Source organism: Uranotaenia lowii, chromosome 3, assembly GCF_029784155.1.
Source record: "Uranotaenia lowii strain MFRU-FL chromosome 3, ASM2978415v1, whole genome shotgun sequence".
NCBI lineage: Eukaryota > Metazoa > Arthropoda > Insecta > Diptera > Culicidae > Uranotaenia > Uranotaenia lowii.
This window is the reverse complement of record NC_073693.1, coordinates 264,968,080-264,993,616: the sequence shown is the minus strand read 5'-3', so window position 1 is coordinate 264,993,616 and position 25,537 is coordinate 264,968,080. Positions and strand designations below refer to the sequence as shown.

The 25,537-nt window shown below is 39.2% G+C and overlaps 2 protein-coding genes across 5 annotated transcripts in view; one reads left to right on the top strand and one right to left on the bottom strand.

Moving 5' to 3' along the window:
• The window catches only part of LOC129756262 (ubiquitin domain-containing protein 1), a 47,994-nt gene extending 33,943 nt beyond the window's left edge, over positions 1–14,051 (bottom strand). The window contains exon 1 of the mRNA XM_055753071.1: positions 12,776–14,051. Within this exon, the coding sequence (XP_055609046.1) occupies positions 12,776–12,857 (82 nt within the window). The 5' untranslated portion in view covers positions 12,858–14,051. The remainder of the gene's footprint in view (positions 1–12,775) is intronic.
• Positions 14,052–14,974: 923 nt separating this feature from the next.
• On the top strand, positions 14,975–25,348 carry LOC129751762 (transport and Golgi organization protein 11). Of its 4 annotated transcripts, none has more exons than XM_055747454.1 (5): positions 14,975–15,348; positions 21,342–21,629; positions 21,702–21,984; positions 23,876–24,248; positions 24,378–25,348. In XM_055747454.1, the coding sequence occupies exons 3-5, from the start codon at positions 21,732–21,734 to the stop codon at positions 24,592–24,594; spliced, it is 843 nt and encodes a 280-aa protein (XP_055603429.1). In that variant the 5' UTR covers positions 14,975–15,348; positions 21,342–21,629; positions 21,702–21,731; the 3' UTR covers positions 24,595–25,348. The 4 variants fall into 4 exon arrangements, with proteins under 4 accessions (XP_055603429.1, XP_055603430.1, XP_055603428.1 ...); XM_055747455.1 differs by having other exon boundaries at positions 14,980–15,348; positions 23,888–24,248; positions 24,375–25,348; XM_055747453.1 differs by having other exon boundaries at positions 14,988–15,348; positions 21,342–21,633; positions 24,375–25,348.
• Positions 25,349–25,537: the final 189 nt, after the last annotated feature.

Here is a 25,537-nt window from a genome sequence, read left to right as displayed (position 1 = left end):
TTTAATTTAATTTAATTTAATTTAATTTAATTTAATTTAATTTAATTTAATTTAATTTAATTTAATTTAATTTAATTTAATTTAATTTAATTTAATTTAATTTAATTTAATTTAATTTAATTTAATTTAATTTAATTTAATTTAATTTAATTTGAGATAAGCTTCGCGGGCCGCACAAACATGCCAAACATGTTTTTACCAACAGAATCTAAAAACTGAGCTCAAATAGGTACATATATGAAAAAATCATGAATAAGAACGGTGAAATTAATCCCAACTTTCACCGCTTGTTTTTTCCTCTTTGGAATTGTTTGATATTGTACTAATTCATCGATTGTTTTCATAAAATTCTTTAAACTATTTAAGTCCCCTTTCGGTTTTCGAGAAACAGAAGAATTTGGAACTTACATATTTCGGTCTATGAACAAGTAGTAGCGGCTCATTATTATCTCAGTTAACTCTACCATTTTCCGAAAAGTTTTGAATAGAGAAATATTTCCTTTAAAGTTTAATAATGTTTTGATTAATTTTGAAAAAGGCAATACATGAAAAAAAAATCTAATTCGACCAAACATTGTTTTTTTTTAAAGTTTTTAAAGTTTTTTTTTTTTAAGTTATCACTGCAGAATTATAAAAACACGATCTCAAATTTGAATTTTGATTTCAAAAGTTAAAAAATGATATGGACAACAAGTTCCATAGTCTAGTATTTACAGATTTGGGTATTTTTTGAACCAATAAAAATTGGGAAAATTCTTTGTTTAATTTAGTAGCATGGTCCAATTTTAATTTACAATTTTGCAGTTTAGATTGGTTGAAAATCGAATTTAAGTAAACTGTTTCGATAAACTCAATTATAAATTCAGAACCCATGAATTTGAAGTTCCAAATCAAATTTTGATATATGATTTTAGAATACACGACAAAGAGAGTCGCCAGTAGTTTCAAGCGAAATTCAAACCTCTCTCTCCGAGATGCCGCAAATAAGCTAGGTGTATCGTCTACAACCATGCATCGAGCCAAAAAACGAGCCGGACTATCGACTTACAAGTAGGCAGTGACTCCAAATCGCGATGATAAACAAAATACGACGGCCAAAGCGTGATCCCGGAGGCTGCACACGACGATGCTGACGAAGTTTGACTGCGTGGTAATGGACGACGAAACCTACGTCAAAGCCGACTACAAGCAGCTTCCGGGACAGGAGTTTTATACGGCAAAAGGAAGGGGAAAGGTAGCAGATATTTTCAAGCACATGAAACTGTCAAAGTTCGCGAAGAAATATCTGGTTTGGCAAGCCATCTGTACCTGTGGCTTGAAAAGCAGCATTTTCATAGCTTCCGGGACTGTCAACCAAGAAATTTACGTGAAAGAGTGCTTGAATAAACGTCTGCTGCCTTTCCTGAAGAAACACGGTTTCCGTACTGTTTTGGCCGGATTTGGCTTCTTGCCATTACGATAAAAAGGCCATGGAGTGGTACGCCGCAAACTACGTGCAGGTGGTTCCCAAGGATAAGAACCCTCCCAACACTCAAGAACTCCGCCCAATTGAGAAATACTGGGCTATTGCCAAGCGGAACCTAAAGAAGACCAAAAAAACTGCTAAGGACGAGCAAGTTCAAGGCAAACTGGCTTTCTGCGGCGAAGAAGGTAGACAAGGTAGCTGTACAAAATCTGATGGCAGGGGTTAAGCGTAAGGCCTGGCAATTCGGATTTGGAAAAGCGGAAGCCTAACTGCACATTTTTCCTGATTTCATACTAATTAAACCTGAAAAAGCAATTTAATATGATTTTTTAAATAAACGATTTCACTGATTTACACGCGTTGTCCCTTGACCAAATTTTGACCGATCATCCATTAAACTTAAAGTCTTTATGATAAACATCTCAGAATTTTACCCGGGCAATATCCGAGTTAAAACATTTTCACTTTTCAACCATTATTACTAAAATTTCCGTTGGTTTAAAATTCTAAACCTTTTTCCCACCTTTTTTGAAAATAAAATCTATTTAAAAAAAACTGAAAAACTTGAATCTCCATCCCAATTTCTGTTTTAGACTTGAAATTCGAATCGAAACATTTTTAACTGATTTTACCAAAATTTTATCCTCTACTCAAGTGAATATCCTGAACTCAGCATAACATCATTCTCAAATTATTTTTATTATAGAAACGATCTCATAGTTGAGTTGCTAGTAAGTATCTATGAGTGGTTTTCTTATCATGAATATTTCTATGTTATTAATGTTATCTTTTTCCAGATTTAATTTATTGGGAATTTCAAATCTTGTGTTGTCTCTTTAGTTACTGAAGTTCAGTTTCATGGTTTTTTTTCTGAATTTTGAGAACTCAGGATCTTCCTTTAAGATACTAAACTCATTGGACTTCTTACCTGACTTTTTTTAATGATAACTGATTTTGTGTTTTAAACATTTAATCTCATTCTGATTTTTTTTCAATTGATCATTTTCGCACTTATACCCGGCTTTGAGGGCATCGAATGAATCTTTTGTGGCATTTAGAATAACAATTTGATAATATTTTTTTCATCTGATGAGAATCATATTGAATATCTCATGAAAACGTTTTTTTTTAGTGTTTCAAAGATATTAAATTGAAATACACATTGGTGCAATTCCTGCTTTGGCTCTGATTGTAACTTTGAATCTCTTTTTTTTTAATTTAATTGGTATTTTGTTTCTTAAAGGTTGATTTGAAATTATAATTTAGATTTGAGACACTGAATTGTGGTTCTGAATATAACTTGATTTTAAGTTTTGAATTCTTAAACTCTTATATCTGTACCTCCATGGAATTTTAATTTAATTATTTTGTTTTATTTTTTGAATTTTATATTCTATGTTTCAAATCTTCAAGATACTTTCCAATTGTCATTAGGTAAATATTTCTGGATGAAGCACAAACCAGACGATCAACGATGAAATGAAAAACATACTTTCCGGTCATTTTCCTAAATCAGAGAAATTTACTTGATTATAAAGATATTTCAAAAAAAATTGAGAATTAAATTAATTAAATTAAACTCCTCCGCAATGATTGCCCGTGATTAATTAACAATTTTAATTTGCAAATACCAGAAAGAAACCATCTTCTACGCAGACGCTATTTTAAGACATTATACTGGACTTCTTTACACGTTTAAAATGTTTTGTATACTCTGGAATAGTATTTGAAAAAAAAATATCGAATCATATGAATTTGGCTATTCATTCGAATTTTGAGAATAAATTTCTAGCGTGTTTTTCTATTCGAACTTCACAAATGAAATCTAAGTGATAATTTAAAAAAAAATCTTAGGAGAAATTTGCTTTTTAAATTCTGATTCGGGGGATAAATTTTAAAGAATAAAATTACGAAGTTTCAAATGTGATTCCGTAATTCAATCACTTATGATCTGCAATTTTCAACATTTTTCATCTTATAATGAATTTGGTAACTAGTAAAAGCGCAGAATGTATACTAAAATCAATTTAGAACTTATTATCTTCTTTCACCATAACTTTCAATTAATCACATAACATGGTGAAAGCTCAATTTAATTTTTTTTTTGTTTCCCGCATTTTTTATATTTGAGTATGCACGGTGCCCCCCTGGACCGTTATTATAAAAAAAGTGACCGTCAAAACCAAGTATAGGGCTCGATTCCTTAGATAATTCTACACATCTGGGCAAATTTTTAAAAAAAAATCCCAAGTCGAAGTTTCGAGAAATCTTAATTTGAAGTTTTAAGGTCAAAAAACGAATATAAAGCAACGGTCACCAAAAATCTGGACGCATTAGAAAGGGTCTATCTCAGAGCTATGTAAACGAAATAAAAATGTTTTGTACTCAAAAAGTAGGGTTTTTATTGCACTTTAAAGGAAAATAATAAAAAAAAAATATCCCGATGTTGTTTTGATGAAATTTCGAACTTTTCATCGAATACCGCTCATCATAGTTGGGACACCCTATTCGCTGACCTCAGCGGCCCTTTTGTTCCACAATCTCTTCATCTCTGTTGCATCCCGAGTCGTCCGTAGAATCGCAATAGAAAATTAGATATTGCTTTTCTCATCTCAGTTTTTGCGCAGATGAACAGTAAAGGTTGTTTGCTAAAGTCTGTTTCACATAGAATCTGGTCACATCTTTTCATTTACTGCAGCGCCCCTAGTTGTCACATCGCGAATCTATTGACAGTGTTTTGATTCGGATCGTTTGTTTACTTATACTGTATTTGTCTATGCCGAGTGTTGCACTAGTGCACCACTAAGTGCTGTCAAACTGTTCATTCACTCGGCGATAGTCACTGAGTTCGGACGGTTTTTCATTTCGCTCTTCTACGCTCGTGTGTTTGTTGGCCTGGTGTCACTATCAGGGACATCCAAATAACATCCCGTTTCTGGCGGTTGTTCTCCCGACGTGAAAATTAAAACCGCCTACAAATAGAGTGAATTTTTCGGATATCTTACCAAAAGGATGGTGGATCCTAATCCACCTTGGGCCAACCGGACCCAAAATCAGAAACAAAATCACAGAAGGACGCTCCCTTCATGGATGGATCCAAAAGGACTTCATGGCGATATTCAATTTCTTGTGCTGCGAGCTGAAGAAAACTATAAACTCCCAAACAATCCATTTGTTGTTGCCAAGTCCATCGACCGTGCTGTCGGACAAATTGATGGGGCAAATCCTATCAACAACGGTGAGGCCTACCTGCTGAAAATTCGAAGCATCCACCAATTCAACCAACTGCAACAACTCTCGGAACTGATTGACGGAACCAAAATCAAAATTGCGCCACACCCAACACTCAACACCTGCCAACGAGTGGTATCCTGTAGAGAAGTTCTTGGATTGTCCGACGAAGAGATCCAAGAAAATTTGGCGGACCAAGGCGTTACCAAGGTGTACCGTTTCATCAGAAAAGTTGACGGAAAGTCAGTACCAACAAATTCAATGGTCTTGACGATAAGTGGAACTGTCGCTCCGGATTATATTTATTTCGGGTTCATCCGCATACCTACTCGACCATACTATCCAAGGCCTCTCCTCTGCCGAAAATGCGGAAAATTCGGACACTCTAAGGTCAGATGTCAACAACAAGAAAAATGTCTTAATTGTGGGGAATCCCCTGCACATAGTGATTGTTCCCAGGATCCACATTGCCTTAACTGTGATGGGACGCACTCCGCTATGAGTCGCTCCTGTCCTGTCCAGCAGGAGGAACAAGAAATCGTCAAAATCCGGGTGAATTTGGGGATTTCCCAGGGTGCAGCAGTACGAGAGTACCGAAACCGCCAAAAAGCAGCCCAAAACATCAGCCAAATTCAGCAACGCCTCACCACATCATCCGAACATGAAAACGCTAAAGACCTCCGGATACAAGAATTGGAACAGCGAGTGGCCCAACTCACCACACAACTACAACTTCTTCTAGCTAGCCCGGAATTGGAATCGACAACCGAAACTGATAACTCGGATCATTCTGGAACCACAACTATTACAGTCAGCAGCCATGCAAACTCAAAATCATCAAAACGCAGCCGACGTCGCAACCGCAAGTCCAACGATGACAAAATTCCCGAAACAAACTCAACTCCTAAGAAACAGTGCCTCGAACCAGATTGTGAACCAGGCTCCTCCTACCCCCGGAAAAATCGACCCCACAACCAACAAGAGAATGGTAAGTCCGTTCCAATTAATCTTTCCTAATGGCTTCATACATGAACTCCCAAACATACAACATAATGACGCCTGACAGCAATAGTTCTCTCAACAACAATAGACCGAATAACTATCCCACCAGAAAAAACAACCAGCTTTTAGCTATTCAATGGAATCTTTTCGGCTTACGAGCACGTACATCCGACCTACAAATACTTTCCACCCAGTATTCTCCAATCATCTTTGCCCTACAAGAAACTATGGCACAACCACAACACATCCCAAAAGAATTCATAAAAGGCTATCATCTTCACCTCAACCACCATCCGGGCATGCAAGGCACCGGATTAGCCATAAAAATAGGATTTCCTTATGCACCTCTAGTGATAAACTCTACCCTTAACATAGTGGCAGTCCGCCTAAGATCTCCCGTCGAAATCACCGTAGCATCTATTTACATTTCCCCAAAACTTCAATTCGTAGAGTTTTGCGAGGAATTAGAAAGTATAATTACCCAACTTCCAGAACCAGTATTAATTATGGGCGATTTCAATGCGCACTCCACCTTGTGGGGGGCAACTCAAACCGACAGAAGAGGATCTTTTATCGAAAATTTTACTGCCAACAATAACCTGCATATCCTTAACAACTCACTTCCCACCCGAATCTGTCCCTCAACCGGAAACACATCTGCCTTAGACCTTACTATGGTTTCGTGGAATTTGAGCTCAAAAATTAGTTGGAAGGTATTTGAAGACACCTACGGAAGTGACCATTATCCCATCTCAATCTCCCTTGAGGTCTCGACCCCCCAAGCTTCCACGAGACCCAGGTGGAAATATGACGAAGCCGACTGGATCGGGTATCAGATAGACATTGAGAAAAATCTACACAGGGAGGCCAACCACAACATCACATCTTTTTCGAAGCTGCTCTTCGATACAGCCAAACAGTACATCCCCAGAACCAGTGGAACACCTGGAAAAGCATCCGTTCCCTGGTGGAATTCGGAAGTTCGAGACGCAGTAAAACTTCGCAGGAAAAAGTTACGATCCTTGAAAAGACTCCCTAATAACGATCCCCGAAAGGAGGTTGCACTGAGTGAATTCAAATCTGCACGCTCCACAGCTCGCTCTACCATTAAGCAGGCCAAACAAGAGTGCTGGAAACAATTTGTCGAAGAAATTAACCCCTCAACTCCATCCGTCAAAATATGGGACAAAATAAAACGGTTGAACGGCTCTAATAGATCCAGCCGATTCCATCTACTGCTCAATCAACAATACTCCAATGACCCTTCCTTACTAGCTAACTCATTCTGTAATTTCTTTTCCTCTGTATCCTCTCCCGAATCCAACTCCCCTCAAACTCAGACCATTGACTTCCATACCCTCCAACACTTTGATTATAACACCGATTTTGACATGTTTGAGCTTGAGAAAGCTCTCGAAAAAGTCAAAGGTCGCTCAGCCGGAATGGATGAAATCGGATATCCTCTGCTAAAAAACTTGCCACCTCTTGGTAAGACCATCCTCCTGAACATCCTAAATCAGATCTGGCAAAGTGGAACTATACCTACACAGTGGAAGGAAGGACTTGTTATCCCCATACCCAAACCAAATCAAGATTTGCATCAATTGAACAGCTACCGACCAATAACACTTTTGGATTGTTCTGGAAAGATCCTTGAACGCATGGTTAAACGTCGGTTGGTGTCTATTATCGAGTCAGACAATCGTCTTGACAGTCGACAATTTGGATTCCGCCCCGGCTTCTCTACCGATGACCACTTGACACATTTAGAAAATTATCTGGAAAAAGCTCTCTCCAAAAGAAATCACGTGGGCTGTCTCTCTGTAGACATCTCAAAGGCTTTTGATAGTGTCAGTCGCCTGAAAATCCTCTCAACGATTAAAAAATGGGGAATTCTTGGCAGAATGGGAAAGTACATACAAAGTTTTCTCACAGATAGAACAGCCAGGGTTTTTATAGACGGAGTATACTCGTCTCCCAGTGTGATACGCAACGGGGTACCCCAAGGCTCTGTGATAGCACCTACTCTTTTCCTAATAGGCTTGCAATCTGTTTTCGGAGTAGTACCCGAACAAGTCGAAACACTGGCCTATGCTGACGACCTCATCATCCTAGCCTCCTCCCCCTACTCACGACTTGCTCGAAAGAAATTGCAACTAGCTGTAAACAAACTAGAAGCCTGGGCACCCTCTGTTGGTTTTACTTTCGCCCCCGATAAATCCAAATTATTACACTTTGGCCCCAACAGAAGAAAATTGCGTAAAATACCCCCACTTACTCTGCAAAACAAAACTATACCTCTCGTCCGCACAACCAGGATACTTGGAGTGTGGATAGATGATCAACTCAAGTTTACGAACCACATCAATCGTGTTCGGAAGGCAACGAACAACAAACTAAACATCTTAAAGAAACTATGTACCCCAAATGGAGCAGGATCCCGCTCAACTTTACTTCTCTTCCTCCATGGATGGCTCCTACCAACGATGCTTCATGGTATTGGATTTTATGGCCGTAGTTATGATTTCACTCTAAAAAAATTGGAACCCGTTTACAATCAGGCTGTTCGCTCTATCAGTGGAGCCTTTAAGAGCAGCCCAATACCCTCCATTATGGCCGAGAGCGGCCAATTGCCATTTAAACTTATCCTTACCAAGATAATCTCCACAAAAGCAATTAGATGGATATCTCTCGATCGCTGTACAAATGCACCACTGGTTCTACGTGCCAAAAAACTCCTCATGGAAATACATGCCTTAATCCCACCCATCTGTACTCGTTATGATCCAAGAATGCTCAAATGGAACGCTCCAACTCCAAAAATCGACCTATCTTTACTCTCAAAAATAAAAGCTGGCGTAAATCCGTCTATAGTGCTTCCCCATTTTCATCACTTAGTGAATAAGAAGTACAGTACATCACCAAAATTTTATACCGATGGTTCAAAAACCCTTAGCGGCCGAGTAGGTTGTGGTGTATACAGCGGAAACACAAGTTTATCACTTGCTCTCCCTGCTATCTGCTCTGTCTTCAGCTCTGAAGCGTTCGCAATATTGTCAGCTGCTCAAAATCTATGTCCACGCGGTTCAGTTATTGTCTCTGATTCAGCCAGCGTGTTGAAAGCTACTGCTGCCGGTAATATTAAGCACCCTTGGATAGCCGAGCTTTCCGCAGTTATCTTGCAGAAAAACATCACTCTGTGCTGGATTCCCGGGCATTCAAATATAATAGGGAACGAACAAGCTGATCTACTCGCCGCAGCAGGTGGGCATCTCGATCCCCCAGATCAGGCAGTACCACATAGCGATGCCATTCAATGGCTGAAACGACACATCACTCTAACTTGGTCCCAGGAGTGGAATAATATTCAAAACAACAAACTAAGGGAAGTCAAGAACTCAACCGATACATGGAACGATCGTTTACTCTTCCACGAAAGACGACTATTGACCCGTCTTCGCATAGGTCACACCAGACTGACCCACGGATACCTGATGGGCAAGGAAGATGCCCCATTTTGCATTGCTTGCCAAACACCTCTGAGCATAAAACACATCCTCCTATATTGTCCAATATATCAACAAGCCCGCAAAGAAGCAAATCTTGGAATCAGCCTAAGACAAGTTCTTTCTAACTGCCCCACGGAAGAAAATAAACTTTTGGAATTCCTTCGAAAAAGTAAACTCCTATCACAAATATAATCAGCCAAACATTTCTGGCAACACTAGACACGGAGGAGAAGGGATGAATAACGCGAAAGTGTTAAAATCCCAGAAAAACAAAAAAACAAACAAAATGTCAAACTGTTTGTTTATTCGAACGGCGTTGCGCTGGTTTTGACCTGGTGGAGTGCTGCTTACGGACGGTGGCCCACCGATAATTTTGCCAGTGTTGCGAGAGAGCGTGTGAGTGAGCGAGGTAGCAATACACTGGCGACGATTTGTGTTTGTTTTTATCGGATACGGTGGAACACTCCACGAGTGGAGAAAACAAATACAGTATTAGTGGTGAAAATTTCATCAAGATTGAAGCAGTCAGTCAAAAGTTATCGACGATGGAACGCGAAAGGCGAGAGAAAATTCTGCACACTCACGTAGAGAAACCGACGTGGTCAGGGGTAAAGATCGCGAAATTCCTGAAATATCCAAAATCGACTGTAAATTCGGTGCTGCAACGTTACCGGGAGACCCTTACGGTGAATCGAGCAAAACAAACCAGGCGTAAAAGTGGAACATATGACCGGAAGCTGCGAGCAAAGGTAATTCGATCAGTTCAAAATAATCCTGGAATCTCCTTGCGTGATTTGGCGAAAAAGTTCAAGACGAACCACAGTACAGCTCGACGAATTTATTTGCGAGAAGGCTTGCGGTCGTATCATGCAAGCAAACACCCCAACAGGACGCTGAAACAAAACCTGGTTGCCAAAACCAGGGCAAGGAAGTTGTACGAGAAAGTGTTGACCAAGTACAACGGATGCATTTTGATGGACGACGAAACTTACGTCAAAATGGATTTTAGGCAAATACCCGGTAACAAATATTACCTTGCGAAGCGTAAAGGGAATGTTGCGGGTAGATTCAAGTTTGTTTTCGCAGATAAATTTGCTCGTAAGTTGATGATTTGTCAAGGGATCTGTAGTTGTGGGAAGAAGACTAAGATTTTCATCACTGGGGACACAATGAATGGAAATGTTTACAAAGAAGAATGTCTCCAGAAGAGGGTTTTGCCATTCATTCGGTCCCACAAAGGTCCGGTGAGTTCTGGTCAGATCTGGAAGACGCCACTACAGCCGGGGTGTCGTTAAGTGGTATAAGGAGAACAAGATCGATTTTGTTGAAAAAAGTATCAATCCACCAAACTGTCCGGATTTTCGTCCCATCGAGAAATATTGGGCAATAGTTAAGGGCAAACTGAAGAAATGTGGCAGAACCATGAAGTAACTCGCTCAAATGGAAAAGTGGTGGAACAAGGTGTCCTTCTTACCCGCCTAAGCGTTTTTTTTTTCAAAACGTTCGTTGTTCATTCGCTGATTTTTTCTGGATGGTTAAAGAGAAGCCTTATAAATACTCCTCCTTTGAAAACAGTTGAAGTTTTCGAAAATGTAGCGAGTTCTGAACTATTTTCTGAGTACAGAAAATAACATTTAATAATGGATCCTCCAATTTTTAGTTTGTTTTGTTTACTATTATGAAACCTAGCTTAATGTAAATAAACAAAGGGTCTCTAAACTGTTGATTCACTTGGGCAAACATATTCTAATCATGATATTTGTGACAAACATTGTAACTTTTGAAATATTGAAAGTGTCCGTCTTACCCGACTTTCTCTTATAAGTTTTTTTGGTGATATTCAATTCCTGATGAGAATCAACCGCAAAAACGTGTGTGCGGTCATTAATTTTTTCAAATTTATTTTTCGGCATATCAGTGAAATGTATATTCTTGAAAAAAGCCAACCTGATTTCATTGTATAGGTTAAGGTAGTGCCACATCTATCCCGGTCCTACTTCTACTAAATAATGAAATGTTGCGAGGTAAAGTATGGTGTACGTTAATAAGTTTTCCTCGCAAAAATGCTCTTTTCAACATCTGTATATTTTCTCCTCACTTCTCTACCCATTTTTATCAATTTTCATTTCTGATATTCTTTCTTCAAGAATATACATTTACCGATATGCCGAAAAATAAATTTACAAAGATTCAGATTTCAGAACTTAGATTCTGATTTCAGATTCAGATTTTTGATTCAGATTTCAGATTCAGATTTCGAATCCAGATTCAGATTCAAATTTCAGATTTCAGATTCAGATTTCAGATTCAGATTCAGATTCAGATTCAGATTTCAGATTCCGATTCAGATTTCAGATTCAGATTCAGATTTCAGATTCAGATTCAGATTTCAGATTTCAGATTCATATTCAGGTATCAGATTCAGATTTCAGATTCAAAATGCAGATTCGGAATTCAGATTCAGAATTCAGATTCAGAATTCAGATTCAGAATTCAGATTTAGAATTCAGATTCAGAATTCAGATTCAGAATTCCGAATTCAGATTCAGAATTCAGAATTCAGATTCAGAATTCAGATTCAGAATTCAGATTCAGATTTCAGATTCAGATTTCAGATTCAGATTTCAGATTCAGATTTCAGATTCAGATTCAGATTTCAGATTCAGATTTCAGATTCAGATTTCAGATTCAGATTTCAGATTCAGATTTCAGATTCAGATTTCAGATTCAGATTCAGATTTCGGATTCAGATTCAGATTTCAGATTCAAAATGCAGATTCAAAATGCAGATACAAAATGCAGATTCGGAATTCAGATTCAGAATTCAGATTCAGAATTCAGATTAAGAATTCAGATTCAGAATTCCGAATTCAGAATCAGAATTCAGAATTCAGATTCAGAATTCAGATTAAGAATTCAGATTCAGAATTCAGAATTCAGATTTAGAATTCAGAATTCAGATTCAGAATTCAGATTCAGAATTCAGATTCAGAATTCAGATTCAGAATTCAGATTCAGAATTCAGATTCAGAATTCAGATTCAGAATTCAGATTCAGAATTCAGATTCAGAATTCAGATTCAGAATTCAGATTCAGAATTCAGATTCAGAATTCAGATTCAGAATTCAGATTCAGAATTCAGATTCAGAATTCAGAATTCAGATTCAGAATTCAAATTCAGATTTCAGATTCAGAATTCAAATTCAGATTTCAGATTCAGAATTCAGATTCAGAATTCAGATTCAGAATTCAGATTCAGAATTCAGATTCAGAATTCAGATTCAGAATTCAGATTCAGAATTCAGATTCAGAATTCAGATTCAGAATTCAAATTTAAGATTCAGATTTCAGATTCAGATTTCGAATTCAGATTTCAGATTGAGATTTCGGATTCAGATTTCAGATTGAGATTTCTGATTAAGGTTCCAAATTCAGATTGAGATTTCAGATTTTTGGCTACTCGATCTCCCATGGTGTCATGTCAACAAAAACTGAAAATTTGCCTGAACATTTTGATAAATATCAGCTGTAAAATCAAAAATTGATCACAAAGATTCAAACAACTTACCGGTCACTGGTCTAGTAACGTTGGACGATCCGGTGTCCAGCGTTTCGGGCTCGTTCCGATTAATTCCGATACAGTTTCCCATTGTGGGAATTTTTGTTGTTTTCGTTTCGTCGATAGACTGCCGGTTTTCCAGGAATCGAAAGTTGCAGGTAGAAACATCCAGCAAGGTGTGATCAGCTGGGGAGGAGTATCTGCAACAGGCTTCGATGGTTTTTTGAATGAGGATACAAACTTTTGCTTCTTGGACTTGGAATATTGAAATCTTTTATGAAATTTGGCCACTTTGATTTGTGTTGTTCGTTTCAATATTCTTTTCAATGAGGTTTGAGAAACTTTTCTCACTTCCGGTTTACACTTGTCGGAGGATATATCACTTCCGGGTTGCACCGTTTTTCTACACTACTGAAATCTTAAGATTGTGTTGCTCTACCTTTTTTCTCGCGGATCAGAGGAACTTTTTTGTTTTGCACAACGTAATTTTTTGATATACTGTTTATCACTAAACTTTTCTACCGATTGAAAACAATTCCCTGACCATCTTGGTGGCGAAGTTGATGCTGCTGCCTTGACAACGGCGGCAACAACCAACGGGGAAAACCAAGGCTTGCCACTTCGCTTCCATAATAATGAGCCGCCGCGATGCTGATGCTGAACGTCGTCGTCGTCGTCGATTTGCCTGTCGATGTCGAGATGATGCCTTTTGCTTGTTGCTGTTGCTTCTTTCTCGCTTTTTCTTGTGTAGCCGATTTTTTCTTTCGGTTGTAGTAGTGGTTATTCAAGAATCTCCTTTCGATCCTTTCGATTCCTTTCGATTCCTTTCGATGATTTCCTACTCGATGATGATCGCCTTAGCTCGGCGACGATGACTGTAGATGGTAAGATCCTGCTAATAATCGGGCTACGTCGAGGGCTATTGATTCGCATTTTCCGTCGCCGTCGGAGCGATCGACCGGAATTCCTGGGGGAAAACTTCTCACATAATCGCACCAATCACCACTATCACCACAGGAAGTACCATTTTAGGTGTTTTTAGAACTACCTGCGGCCCCACAAAACTAGCACAAACCCGAACGCGGAACCGATTTCACAGTACGAGGCTTTTCTCACTGCAATACGCACCACATTCAACGTTAAACTACTCACTCGAATTGAACTATGAATGGTGCGTTGCTGAAAAGAATGACCGTGTTCTTTGAATAAATTTTTGACTTTGATGGCCACCAACTAAACTCGCGCGAGCCAGCCAGCAGCAACTTACTTCGGATCTTTCTTTCCGGCATTAGCCAGTGAACGACTGACAGCCTTAACCTGTTTTCGTTCTCCCTTTCGCCCGTTTCGGTTTACTGACGCATAAGCAGGATGGCGCTATAGAGAAGGAACGGGAAGGACATCGAATTTCGAAAATGCATCAAAACAGACAGTCAAACGATAAGATAGGACCAACAAAACAAATTAGCATCGTTCAGTCGTAGGTAGAAAATGGTTTCTACTGGATTTTGTCTACCGGTAGTTGTTCAATGAGCCAATGTTTTTGGTCGGTACTATTCAGGTCGTTGTTCAACGAAGCAAGTTGAAAAGGTTGAAACCGATCGAATTTAGCTTCGTTCAATCGTTTGTAAAAATCGGTTTCAACTGGTTTCTGTCAACTGGTAGATGTTCAACGAGCCAATGTTTTGGTCGAAACTAGTCAGGTCGTTGTTCAATGGAGCAAGTTAAAATTAGTCGACATCGATCCAGCTCGGCAGCAGGATTAGTTTCGACCTGGTAGAGATCGGTCGAAGTCTATTGGAAAAAGACAGCTGGTAAAACGACTATATAATCGAAAAAAAGACTTCATTGAACAGACATATCTTTTGCAACCGGGAACCCAAATTTGAGTTCTTGTAGTCTGTTTGACATTGAACCAAAAGCTATTAGAAAAACTAGCTTCCTTCTCTTAATTTTTTTCAAGTTTCTTCGTGAAATTATGATTCAGATTGAAAATAATCTTTTCTTAAATAGCTTTTTATTTTAATACATTTATCCAGACGAATTTCAAACAGAGCTGGCTCAAAAACGTTATTCCACTTATTGGTAATTTGTCCGCGTACTTCTGACTAGGTTTGGTCTGTTTTTTTTTTTTTTAAAATTAATTAAGGTCATTCTCTTCGCATCACTCATCGAGTACAGACGTGGTTTCAAGTGCCTCTAACCTCGTGATTCGTAGTGTGCAAAAAAAGTGTCCGTTGTTCGTTCGCTATATTCGGGTGTTCATACCGTCCGGACGGTTACCCCATATCCGGTGTTTTGTTCCGTGTGTGGTAGCAAAGGACATCAGTTTTCCTGCCATCGACAAGGGCAGATGAGAAAAAAATCAAGTGCTGGTGGAAGTGAACATTATTGTGACCTTGGTCACCACCAGGCCCGCAGCCATTGTTTGGTGCCATTGTTAAGTTGATTGTTGTCGACCAGAAACTTATCATCGTCAAGGCCGAGGTGTGGCAGCCATCTTCAACCAACGGAGGAGGACCACGTGGTTGGAGAGATTAACGATCACTGAAGAAAAACTCTGTGCAAAAACTACATAGAAAATAGTGAGTCTTTTTTTAAATCTTTTTTCTCTGTTTCTTCCTCTATTGTTTCCCTATTTTTGTATATCTAGATAATTGATTACTTCGCTCATATTTTAAAAGCGAAGGCACTTGTGTCCCTGCTTTAAAGTATGAGCGAAGGCGGGGGGTTAAACCCGCCAACTGGGGATGATGAGAGTATCACCTACGAGAATGAGGAGCATCTGGAGGATTCGGCTGCTGCTGGTCCTTCAGATGCTCCTCATTCTCGGATGGATTCGGAATCATCCTCAGTTGGAAGTAGAGCAACCCGTCTCCGAGCCTACACGGAGAGCTCATGTTTCACTGGTCCATGGGTGGTTTTTATCCGGCCCAAAAAAGACGGAAAACAATTGAATGTGGTACAGATCACAAAAGATCTGGCGAGGTGGACCTCCGTGACCAGTATAACAAAGGTGCGACCAAACAAGTTGCGCGTGTTAGTGGCCAACCGGAAAGCTGCCAATGAAATTGCTGTTAGCAATTTCATAAACTTAGAATACCATGTTTACATTCCATCTCGAGACGTAGAGATTGAGGGTGTAATCACGGAAATGAGCCTGAAGGAAGAGTACGTAAAATCCAATGGCGTTGGCAAGTTCAAGAACCTTGATTCGACTTCGGTCGAAATCCTGGATTGTCGTCAACTTCGAACTGCCAACGTCGTAAATGGAGTTAAAGTGTACTCGCCTTCAGATTCATTTCGTGTGACCTTTGCTGGTACCGCCCTCCCTCACTACGTCTTGATTGACGGAATGTTAAGGCTGCCTGTGCGGCTCTTTGTGCCTCGACCCATGGATTGCAAAAATTGCATTAAGTTGGGGCACACCGCGTCGCACTGTTGCAATAAGCAACGCTGTCCCCAATGCGGGGAGAATCATGGGGCAGGAGCATGCTCAGCAATAGCGCAGAAATGTGTCTATTGCGGGGGCTCACCCCATGATATCTCCTCGTGTGAGGCATATAAGAGTCGCTGGGATAGTCAAAAGCGCTCTTTAAAAGAACGGTCGAAGCGGTCTTATGCCGCAATTTTAAAGGGCGCGGCGCCTCCGATCCAACCTCACTCCTCAAACATCTTCTCAGTGCTGCCAGTGGACAATGATGACACAGACTCCACTGACCAAGAACACCCAGTAATTTTTGTTGGTAATTCCCGAAAACGAGCAAAACCTGCTCCTAAGACCCCAAAAGTTCAAAAAAAGGTTCCCACATTTAGCTCCCAAACTAACGTCACACAAAAACCGTCAATATCTGGAAAAGGAAAACATGTCCCTCCCGGATTCTCCATGAATTTTGTACCCCAGAATAAACCAGAAGTACCGGAGACTTCGAAGACCCAAAGGCTTAATGAAGTTTTGTCAGAACCATCTGCTCAATCGGGACTTTTTAAATTGTCTGATATTTTAAATGGAGTTTTTACGTTTTTTAACGCATCGGAATCAATCAGGGGCATTGTAACCTCAATGCTACCTGTATTAAAGACATTTTTGAAGCAATTGATGCAAACTTGGCCCCTTTTTTCAGTGCTTATCTCTCTCGATGGCTAATATACGCCGAGAGGTCGGAGATATCACTGTTATACAGTGGAATTGTCGTAGTCTATTTCCTAAACTGGATCCGTTCAAATGTCTTCTGCATGATACTAGTTGCGATATTTTTGCCCTTTCTGAAACATGGCTTTCTTCTCAATCAAACATCTCATTCCACGATTTTAACATTATCCGTCTGGATCGCAACGATTCTTACGGAGGGGTGCTTTTGGGGATCAATAAGCGCCACTCCTTTTATAGAATCCACCTCCCTTTATCAGGAGGAATTGAAGCTGTTGCATGTCATACAACTATAAGAGGTAAGGACTTATGCGTTGTCAGTTTGTACTGGCCTCATAGAGTTGCAGTGGATCGAAGTCACCTAGAGAACCTGTGCTCAGTGCTTCCTGAGCCAAGGTTGATCCTGGGTGACTTCAATTCACATGGAACTGTCTGGGGAGAACAAATTGACGATAGTCGTTCTACTCTTATCTATGACATTTGTGACAGTTTCAATTTAACAATTTTGAACACGGGTGAAAAAACACGGGTACCTAAACCTCCTGCAAGACCAAGCGCAATTGACCTCTCACTCTGCTCAAATTCACTATCATTGGATTGCCAGTGGAAGGTAATCTCTGATCCCAATGGTAGTGATCACTTGCCAATCAAAATTACAATCACCAATGGGGCCAGCACTTCAAACCAAACAAATATGGCATATGACTTTACAAGACACATCGACTGGAAAAAATATGCGGACACGATTACAACAGCCATCAATTCAATGAATATCCTTTCTCCTTTGGAAGAGTATAACTTTCTAGCTAGTTTGATACATGATAGCGCAGTTCGTGCTCAAACGAAACCCATCCCAGATTCATCTGTACGTCGAAGGCCTCCTAATCCATGGTGGGACAACCAGTGTTCTGAGCTTTATAAGGACAAATCAAAAGCATTCAAAGATTTTAGAAAACATGGAACTCTCGTCCTTTTCGAAAAATATGTTTCCCTTGAAAATCAGTTGAAAAAATTGATCAAAGGGAAGAAAAAGGCATATTGGAGGACTTTTATAGGTGGGTTGTCACGGGAAACATCCTTGAGTACCTTGTGGAGAGTGGCACGAAGCATGCGTAATCGATCATCAACAAATGAAAGTGAGGAATTTTCACATAGATGGATATTCAACTTTGCACGGAAAGTCTGTCCTGATTCCACACCGAACCAAAAAATTATCCGGAATGTGTCCCAAGACAGGTGCCTTCTGGATTCCAGCTTTTCAATGGTTGAGTTTTCACTTGCTCTCCTCTCTTGCAACAATTCAGCTCCAGGAATTGATAATATTAAATTTAACTTGTTGAAAAACCTTCCGGATGTCGCAAAATTTCGCTTGTTAAATTTATTTAATCGGTTCTTGGAGTTTAACATTGTTCCTCAAGAGTGGAGACAAGTTAGAGTCATTGCTATCCAAAAGCCCGGAAAACCAGCGTCCGATCCGAATTCATACCGTCCGATAGCGATGTTGTCTTGTATACGCAAATTGATGGAGAAAATGATTTTGTTTCGTTTGGACAAATGGGTAGAAACAAATGGTCTCCTTTCAGATACTCAATTTGGGTTTCGAAGGGGCAAAGGAACAAACGATTGTCTTGCTTTGCTGTCTTCAGAGATACAAATGGCGTACGCAAAACGTGAGCAAATGGCTTCAGTGTTTCTTGACATAAAGGGAGCTTTTGATGCAGTCTCAATAGAGGTGTTGTCAGACAAGTTGCACTCCCGAGGTCTGCCTCCTCTATTGAACAACATCTTATACAGCTTGCTTTGTGAGAAACATTTGAACTTTGCTCACGGAGATATTGCAGTTAGAAGAACCTCTTACATGGGCCTCCCACAGGGTTCATGTTTGAGTCCACTTTTGTACAACTTTTACGTAAATGACATCGACAGTTGTCTCTCTGAAGGCTGCACCCTAAGACAACTTGCAGATGATGGCGTAGTGTCTGTCACAGGATCAACTGAGTCTCTTCTGCACAGACCTTTACAAGATACTTTAGACAGATTGTCAACCTGGGCTTTGGGGCTTGGGATTGAGTTTTCTCCACAGAAAACGGAGATGGTTGTTTTCTCTAAGAAACATAGACCTGCTCAACCTAAGCTTCAACTCCTAGGCAGAACGATCACTCAATCGAGGTGTTTTAAGTATCTTGGGGTTTGGTTTGATTCCAAGTGTACCTGGAGGGCCCATATTGAGTATCTGAAAGGAAAATGCCAACAAAGAATAAATTTTCTCCGATCAATCACTGGCACCTGGTGGGGAGCTCATCCAGAAGATCTTTTAAAATTGTATCGAACAACAATTCTCTCAGTGATGGAATATGGTAGCTTCTGTTTTCAGTCAGCTGCCAAATCTCACCTCATCAAACTCGAGCGTATCCAGTACCGTTGTCTCCGCATCGCCTTGGGCTGTATGCCCTCAACGCATAACATGAGTCTGGAAGTTTTGGCAGGCATACTCCCTCTGAAAGATCGATTCAATTTACTATCACTTCGGTTCCTCATCAGGTGTGAGGTCATGAACCCATTGGTGATTGTGAATTTTGAAAGGTTACTTGAGCAAAATCTTCAAACTAGATTTATGTCTATATACCATGTCCTCATGTCAATGCAGGTAAACCCTTCTTCGTACTCTCCAACTAGTGTTTTCATCCCAGACTACGATAATTCTTCTGTCCAGTTTGATTTGTCTATGCAGCAGGAAATTCGTGGAATCCCGGATCCGCATCGTCCACTTCTGATTCCAAGAATTTTCGAAGCTAAATATAGACACGTCGATGCTGATAAAATGTACTTTACCGATGGATCACTTACAGAGGAATCAACAGGATTTGGAGTGTTCAACGAAATATCTAGCGCCTCTCACAGTCTCCAGTCACCATGCTCTGTATATGTAGCGGAGCTAGCAGCTATTCACTGGGCTTTGGACAGCGTCGCTTCACGGGCAGTTGGACACTACTATATTGTTACGGATAGTCTGAGCTCTGTTGAAGCAATTCATTCGATAAAATCGGGAAAGCACTCGCCGTACTTCCTCGAGAAGATACGAAATAATTTGAGTGCTTTATCAAAACGTCGCTTTACCATCACCTTTGTTTGGGTTCCCTCTCATTGCTCGATAGTGGGCAATGAGAAGGCAGACTCTCTGGCAAAGGTGGGGGCGATGGAAGGCGACACGTATCAACGTGAAATCGTCTTCAACGAATTTTACTATCTGGTTCGAAGAAACTCTCTTGTTAACTGGCAGCGCAAATGGGACGAGGATGAGGATGGTCGGTGGCTCCACTCGATTATCCCAAAGGTAAGCCTTAAACCCTGGTTCAATAGATTGGACCTGAGTCGGGATTCTATTCGTATATTTTCCCGTCTCATGTCCAATCATTGTTCCTTAGACGCGGTACTCTATCGTTTTGACATTGCTGGCAGCAATTTGTGTGGTTGCGGCCAAGGTTACCATGACATCGAGCATATTGTTTGGTCGTGTGAGGTCCATCTTGTCGCTAGAACGAATTTTATAGACTCCCTTAGGGCCCGAGGAAAACCACCCTATGTTCCAGTGAGAGATGTGCTGGCCGTGATAGATTTGGACTACATGTTCGAGATATATCTTTTTCTAAAAGCTATTGATCTTCGTCTATAATTCTTTTTATTTTCATATTTCCCTATATCTATCATCTTTTCTATTCTAATAAAAAGTGATGAACTAGATTTAAGCACACATTTGTAAACCAACAAAATGAGTTTGGCTCCTTAAAGCCTAAAGGTATGAGCCGTTTCAAATAAAGATGTTACAAAAAAAAAAAAAAAAAATTAATTAAGGACTTATTCCAGAAAATATGATTTGATATTTCGAAATATTTACCAAAGTAATACTAACTTGAATTCAACTATTACACCAATTATTTAATTTTATAAATGATTGTAATTGGTGTAATACAATTGTTGTAAATAACATAAAAGATAAAATTAAAAAGTGATAAAAATGACTAAAACGATAAATGGCAAAAATGACGAAAATGACAAATATAATCAAATTGACAACAAAAATTATTTATTTTAAAAAAATTTCAATTTTTTTATATTAATTTTGTTATTTACGATTTTTTCAATTTTGCAATTTTTGTTATTTTTTATTATTGTTACTTTAAAACTTTTTGTAAGTTTGTTTTTGCTTGATATTTTTTATCTTTCGGGATATTCATGTCATTTTCATAATTTTGTTTCTCCAATTTATTACATGCCAATTCTTGACAATATCAAAGAAATCCACAGTTTTTCCAGACATTCCATTATCCTTTTACAAAATAAAAAAAAATATCACGTTTTATGTTTATTAAATATCAAATATTTAATTTTCCTCTTTTTTAATCGAATTCCCCTCAATTTTTTTAACAGCTGAGCTCACGAAAAAATTTGAGATGGCGAAGGCACAAACTTCATTAACCGTGAGAAAACGATACATTTCGAATATGTAAAAAAAAAATTCGAAAACGATGACAGCAAAAAAAAGGTTGAAAAAAGTTTCGCAAAGCAGCCATCAGCAGAACGGAACGATTATCAGCTTTTCTTTTTTGTGTTCCCGTAAAAGTTCCAGTGAAAAATTATTCAATCTCCTCCATTAGATCTATCCTCCGGGGAAGTGTGCTTCTCCGTCAATCGACAGAAAATTTCTGGCCGTTGTTGGTAGGTAAATTATGCAATAAGCACTGCTCGGGTGAGTTGAAATAAACATCTTCAATTTTCATTCCTTATTAGATCTCGAATAGGGAAGTAACAATAAGAAAAATGGCCCACTCGATGAGTCCCGGCGGCTACTCGAACTACGAGGACGACGCACTATTCCAGGGTGCGGCCTTCACCCACGACATTTCAGAACAGATGCGGGTTCCGAAGAGAATCCGGGCCACCGGCGATTACTACGACGATCACGAGCTGCTCTCGAATGGGAACGGGGATCTTAACTCCTGGAACTACCGGGACAAAATTGAGATGAACGTTCCGGACCGGATCGTGGTCCTGGGGCAGGATCAGCATTTAGGTGAGTCAGCTGTTCGAAAGTACGCTTCAACATAGCTTAAAACTGACCCGTTATTCCATTAAAACATTTAAATTTGTGTTCGTTCATGCTTGGTCTGCTATCAGGTGCAATGTGTAATCTCAATTTCCTTTTTGTTCATAGATGGTGCTAGTGATCTTGTGAAGGTCGCACGAATCCGTCATGATCACTATGCAATTGCGTTTTGATTTTCTAAAAATTTACCTTACTTTGTGCCAGAAATTGCATTGCAAATTACAAATTCTTGGCACCTCGTTCGAAAAAAATGTGCGAATTTTGTTGCCTGGTGTTACTGTTAACAAATAGCAGGTACACATAATTAGTGGTATGAATAAGGTTTAGCAATTGCTTCGGTAGCTTTTACTTAGCTCGAAATCAATCAAAGCAAAAGTCCAAAGCATTTGCTTAATTTGGTATGAATAAAAATTTGCTTAGCGGATGTGTACTAAAGTCTTAGAACATAGCTTTTGCTTCGAAAAATAGAGCTATCCAACCAGCAGAATCTGAAGTTTTCTAAAGTAAAATGAAAGAAGACGATCAGAAAATTGAAAAGTACGGCTAAAGTAGCCTTGAAGTCGACGAAGCGGGTGGTGGGTGTAAGAACGACCGGAATTTTTTGTTAATGCGTGCTCGTATGTTGATGTTTAAAGAAAAATGAATACATATTCGAATATTGTCAAACAAAAAATGGCCTAACTTTAATATTTATCATAAGCTCTCCCACATGTATTCGGATCGGGATAATCCGATGTATAAAAAAATAGGCAATAGGCGCGCATTTTAATTTAGATTTTTTTAAATCTTAGGATTATTAAAAATTATATAAAAATTAGAGATCTGTATAATGTTTCAAATTATTACAATTTATTTCTTACTTTGAGCCAATTGGGACTTCTTCCACTATAGCCGGATTTTTTTTTAATTTGAAATATTTACTAATTGATTTGTTTATTGTCGTCTTAGACGAATGATTTTATACAACGACAGGAATATGAAAAAAGTTGGGTTATCACTTCGACTTTTCTTTATCCATGTTGAAAATACCTTTTTGAATTGTTTTGAAGTGAAATATTGCTAATTTGATAAGTTCATGACGTTATTAAAGAATTTTTTATTGGAAAAGTCTGCTACCGAGCATACTTAGAAAATAAAGCAATTGCTATGAGATTTGTCGAGCAATTGCTTCAGATTTGAGCTTTATTCATACCAAACTAGCTTGTTCTAAAAGTAAAAGCTCCTGACTGAGAAAACAGCTGTCAAAAAAACTTTATTCATAACAACCGAAGCAATTGCTTTAAGCGACTGCTCGACTGCTCGATTCAGTTTAGCAAAAGCAATTACTAAGTTTTTTTCATACCACCCAATATTTGTACGTTTATAAACGCCATCTATTAGAAAACATCAAATTTAAGCCTGTAAATACTGATAAACTTAAATGCATTTTTTTTTAATTTCGAATTTTCATTCTTAGTGATGATTCATCCCTAGTCTCATTTATAAGTTGTAATTCTTTTTTTTGTTTATCTGAGATTTGTTCAAATGTTTAATTAATCTGTTTTTTTTATTCAATTGTTTAACACAGTTTATTATGTCATTGTTAATAAGAAATGAAAAAAAAAACTCGGGTAACCATAATTAATTCTAAAAGAACTAAAATCGTTTTGATGAGTTACTAAATCGATTTAAATTCTCTATATTATTAACATCAATAGCACATGATTAACAACAAAATAAATTTATTTTCTCTTCCACGATATCACAATCACGTAACAATGTCCGCTAACAAACGCTTCATGTGTCCAACGGTATTCCCTCCCAAAAACACAAACACACATAAAAATCCCATAATCCATCCGGAACTAACCGAAATCAGTTCTCACGTCAGGCACCAAATCGGCCCCCCGGGAGATAATGCTGGAGAATTCTATCCTGCCGAAGGATCCGGGCATGGTGCGGGTGTTGACACCTCCGCGGGTCATCTCGCTGGCCGAGCACCATTTTCCGTCGGCATCCGATGAACCGGAGAAGGATTCTGGATACGGTGGTGCCCGCGAGAAGGGATCCCTGGAACAGGAGGCAACCTATGACGATTACGAACCTCGATCGCTGGATTCGATCGAAGCGGACGCAAATGGTAGTTTCGTTGTAGGAAACAAGCAACGGTTCGGGAATGCCGGACGGGGTGGAGAAACGCAGAAGCGGGCCACTTTTGCGAAAAATAACTCGGAGCTGATCGTTGGCAGAAGGTAGGTTTGTTTGACAGTTTTGAGAACGATTAATCCAAGTTCGTTTTTATAACGATATAAAACAATGATATCCCACGAGACCGTTTAATATTAACGTTGCCCTAAATTTGTTCATTTCTATCGCAGCAGCTTCCGGGATGAAACGCCTACCTTTGGTGGCAGTGTAGAAAATCTGGCACCCTCAGAAGAGCTGACCCATCTACGCCGGCAGGTGACCAAAATGAACCGAAGACTGCTGACGCTGGAGCTAAACTTCGAACAGCGGCAGCAACGGGAAAAGCTCATCTACGCCGCCGGGTTGGCATATCTGTTGCTCAAAACCTTCATGTGGATGACCCGGAAATAAAAGAAAACTGCCCCGCCCTAACTATACCTTCGGTTACCGGTGATCCGGCATCCCAAACCTGCACGAGGCGCAAGCTCTATGTAGATGGTATAACTAATGGTAATGTACGCTGCACGCACATTACAAAAACAAAGTTTAAGAAGAACAATTTGACAACCAATGTGTGTCGAAGCTATTTCGAGAAAATAGATTAAAGTCAGTCGTTGATATTGATGATATTGTGCTATTTTTCACAACTATCCGGTAGACATTTCTCCTTAATCCCTATCCCAAAGGTACATAGAATTATTTGAAAACAGAAAACTGAGTATCTAGAAAACATCAATGGTTAAGTTTAGCTACGCCCTTATAGACTCGTTACTTTTAAACTATTTTTTAAAATCAAAAACTGTGTTTGAAGGTAGCAAGTAGTTCAATAAAAAGATATTTTCTGTAATTTAATCTTAGCGCAACTATTGTGCACGGCTGAAAGACAAAGCAAAATAGTTTCTTTCTGTTTCAAGGATTTTTTTGAGAATTTTACCCTCACTTCAAATTATAGACACAAATAGAATCCATGAAACCATAAATTATAAAGTTCTATGATAAGCAAACAAAGTATGGGGTGATAACCTGCAGATAACATTGAGATATCCTAACATCGATGCAAAGTCGATTACGCGCTTGCTCTTGTAAGGTGAAACCAAACCTTGGCAACCTTATGTTGATTTGTGTAATAAGAAGTATGTACCTAATAAAGTTTTCCATAAACATAGCTTTGAGGCGCCTGTTGGTCATCCGAAATCCCTTTTTAACATTAAATTTCTCACCCTTCTATTTCAGGCTGGTGCAGAAGACGGTACACTCCCGTAGGGTGGCAAACAACCGAGACTTGACCGGCTAGAGAATCGACAGTTTTCAAAGCATGCATCCAGTCATGAGAATGTTCGTAGCTAAGTAAGTG

Bases quoted from the DNA above. Each gene is read 5' to 3' on its own strand.
- LOC129751762 (XM_055747453.1), top strand. From the start codon at position 21,732: ATGGCCCACTCGATGAGTCCCGGCGGCTACTCGAACTACGAGGACGAC. The intron at 21,985-23,875 runs GTGAGTCAGCTG...AACCGAAATCAG, and splicing joins GGGGCAGGATCAGCATTTAG to TTCTCACGTCAGGCACCAAA. The intron at 24,249-24,374 runs GTAGGTTTGTTT...TTTCTATCGCAG, and splicing joins GAGCTGATCGTTGGCAGAAG to CAGCTTCCGGGATGAAACGC.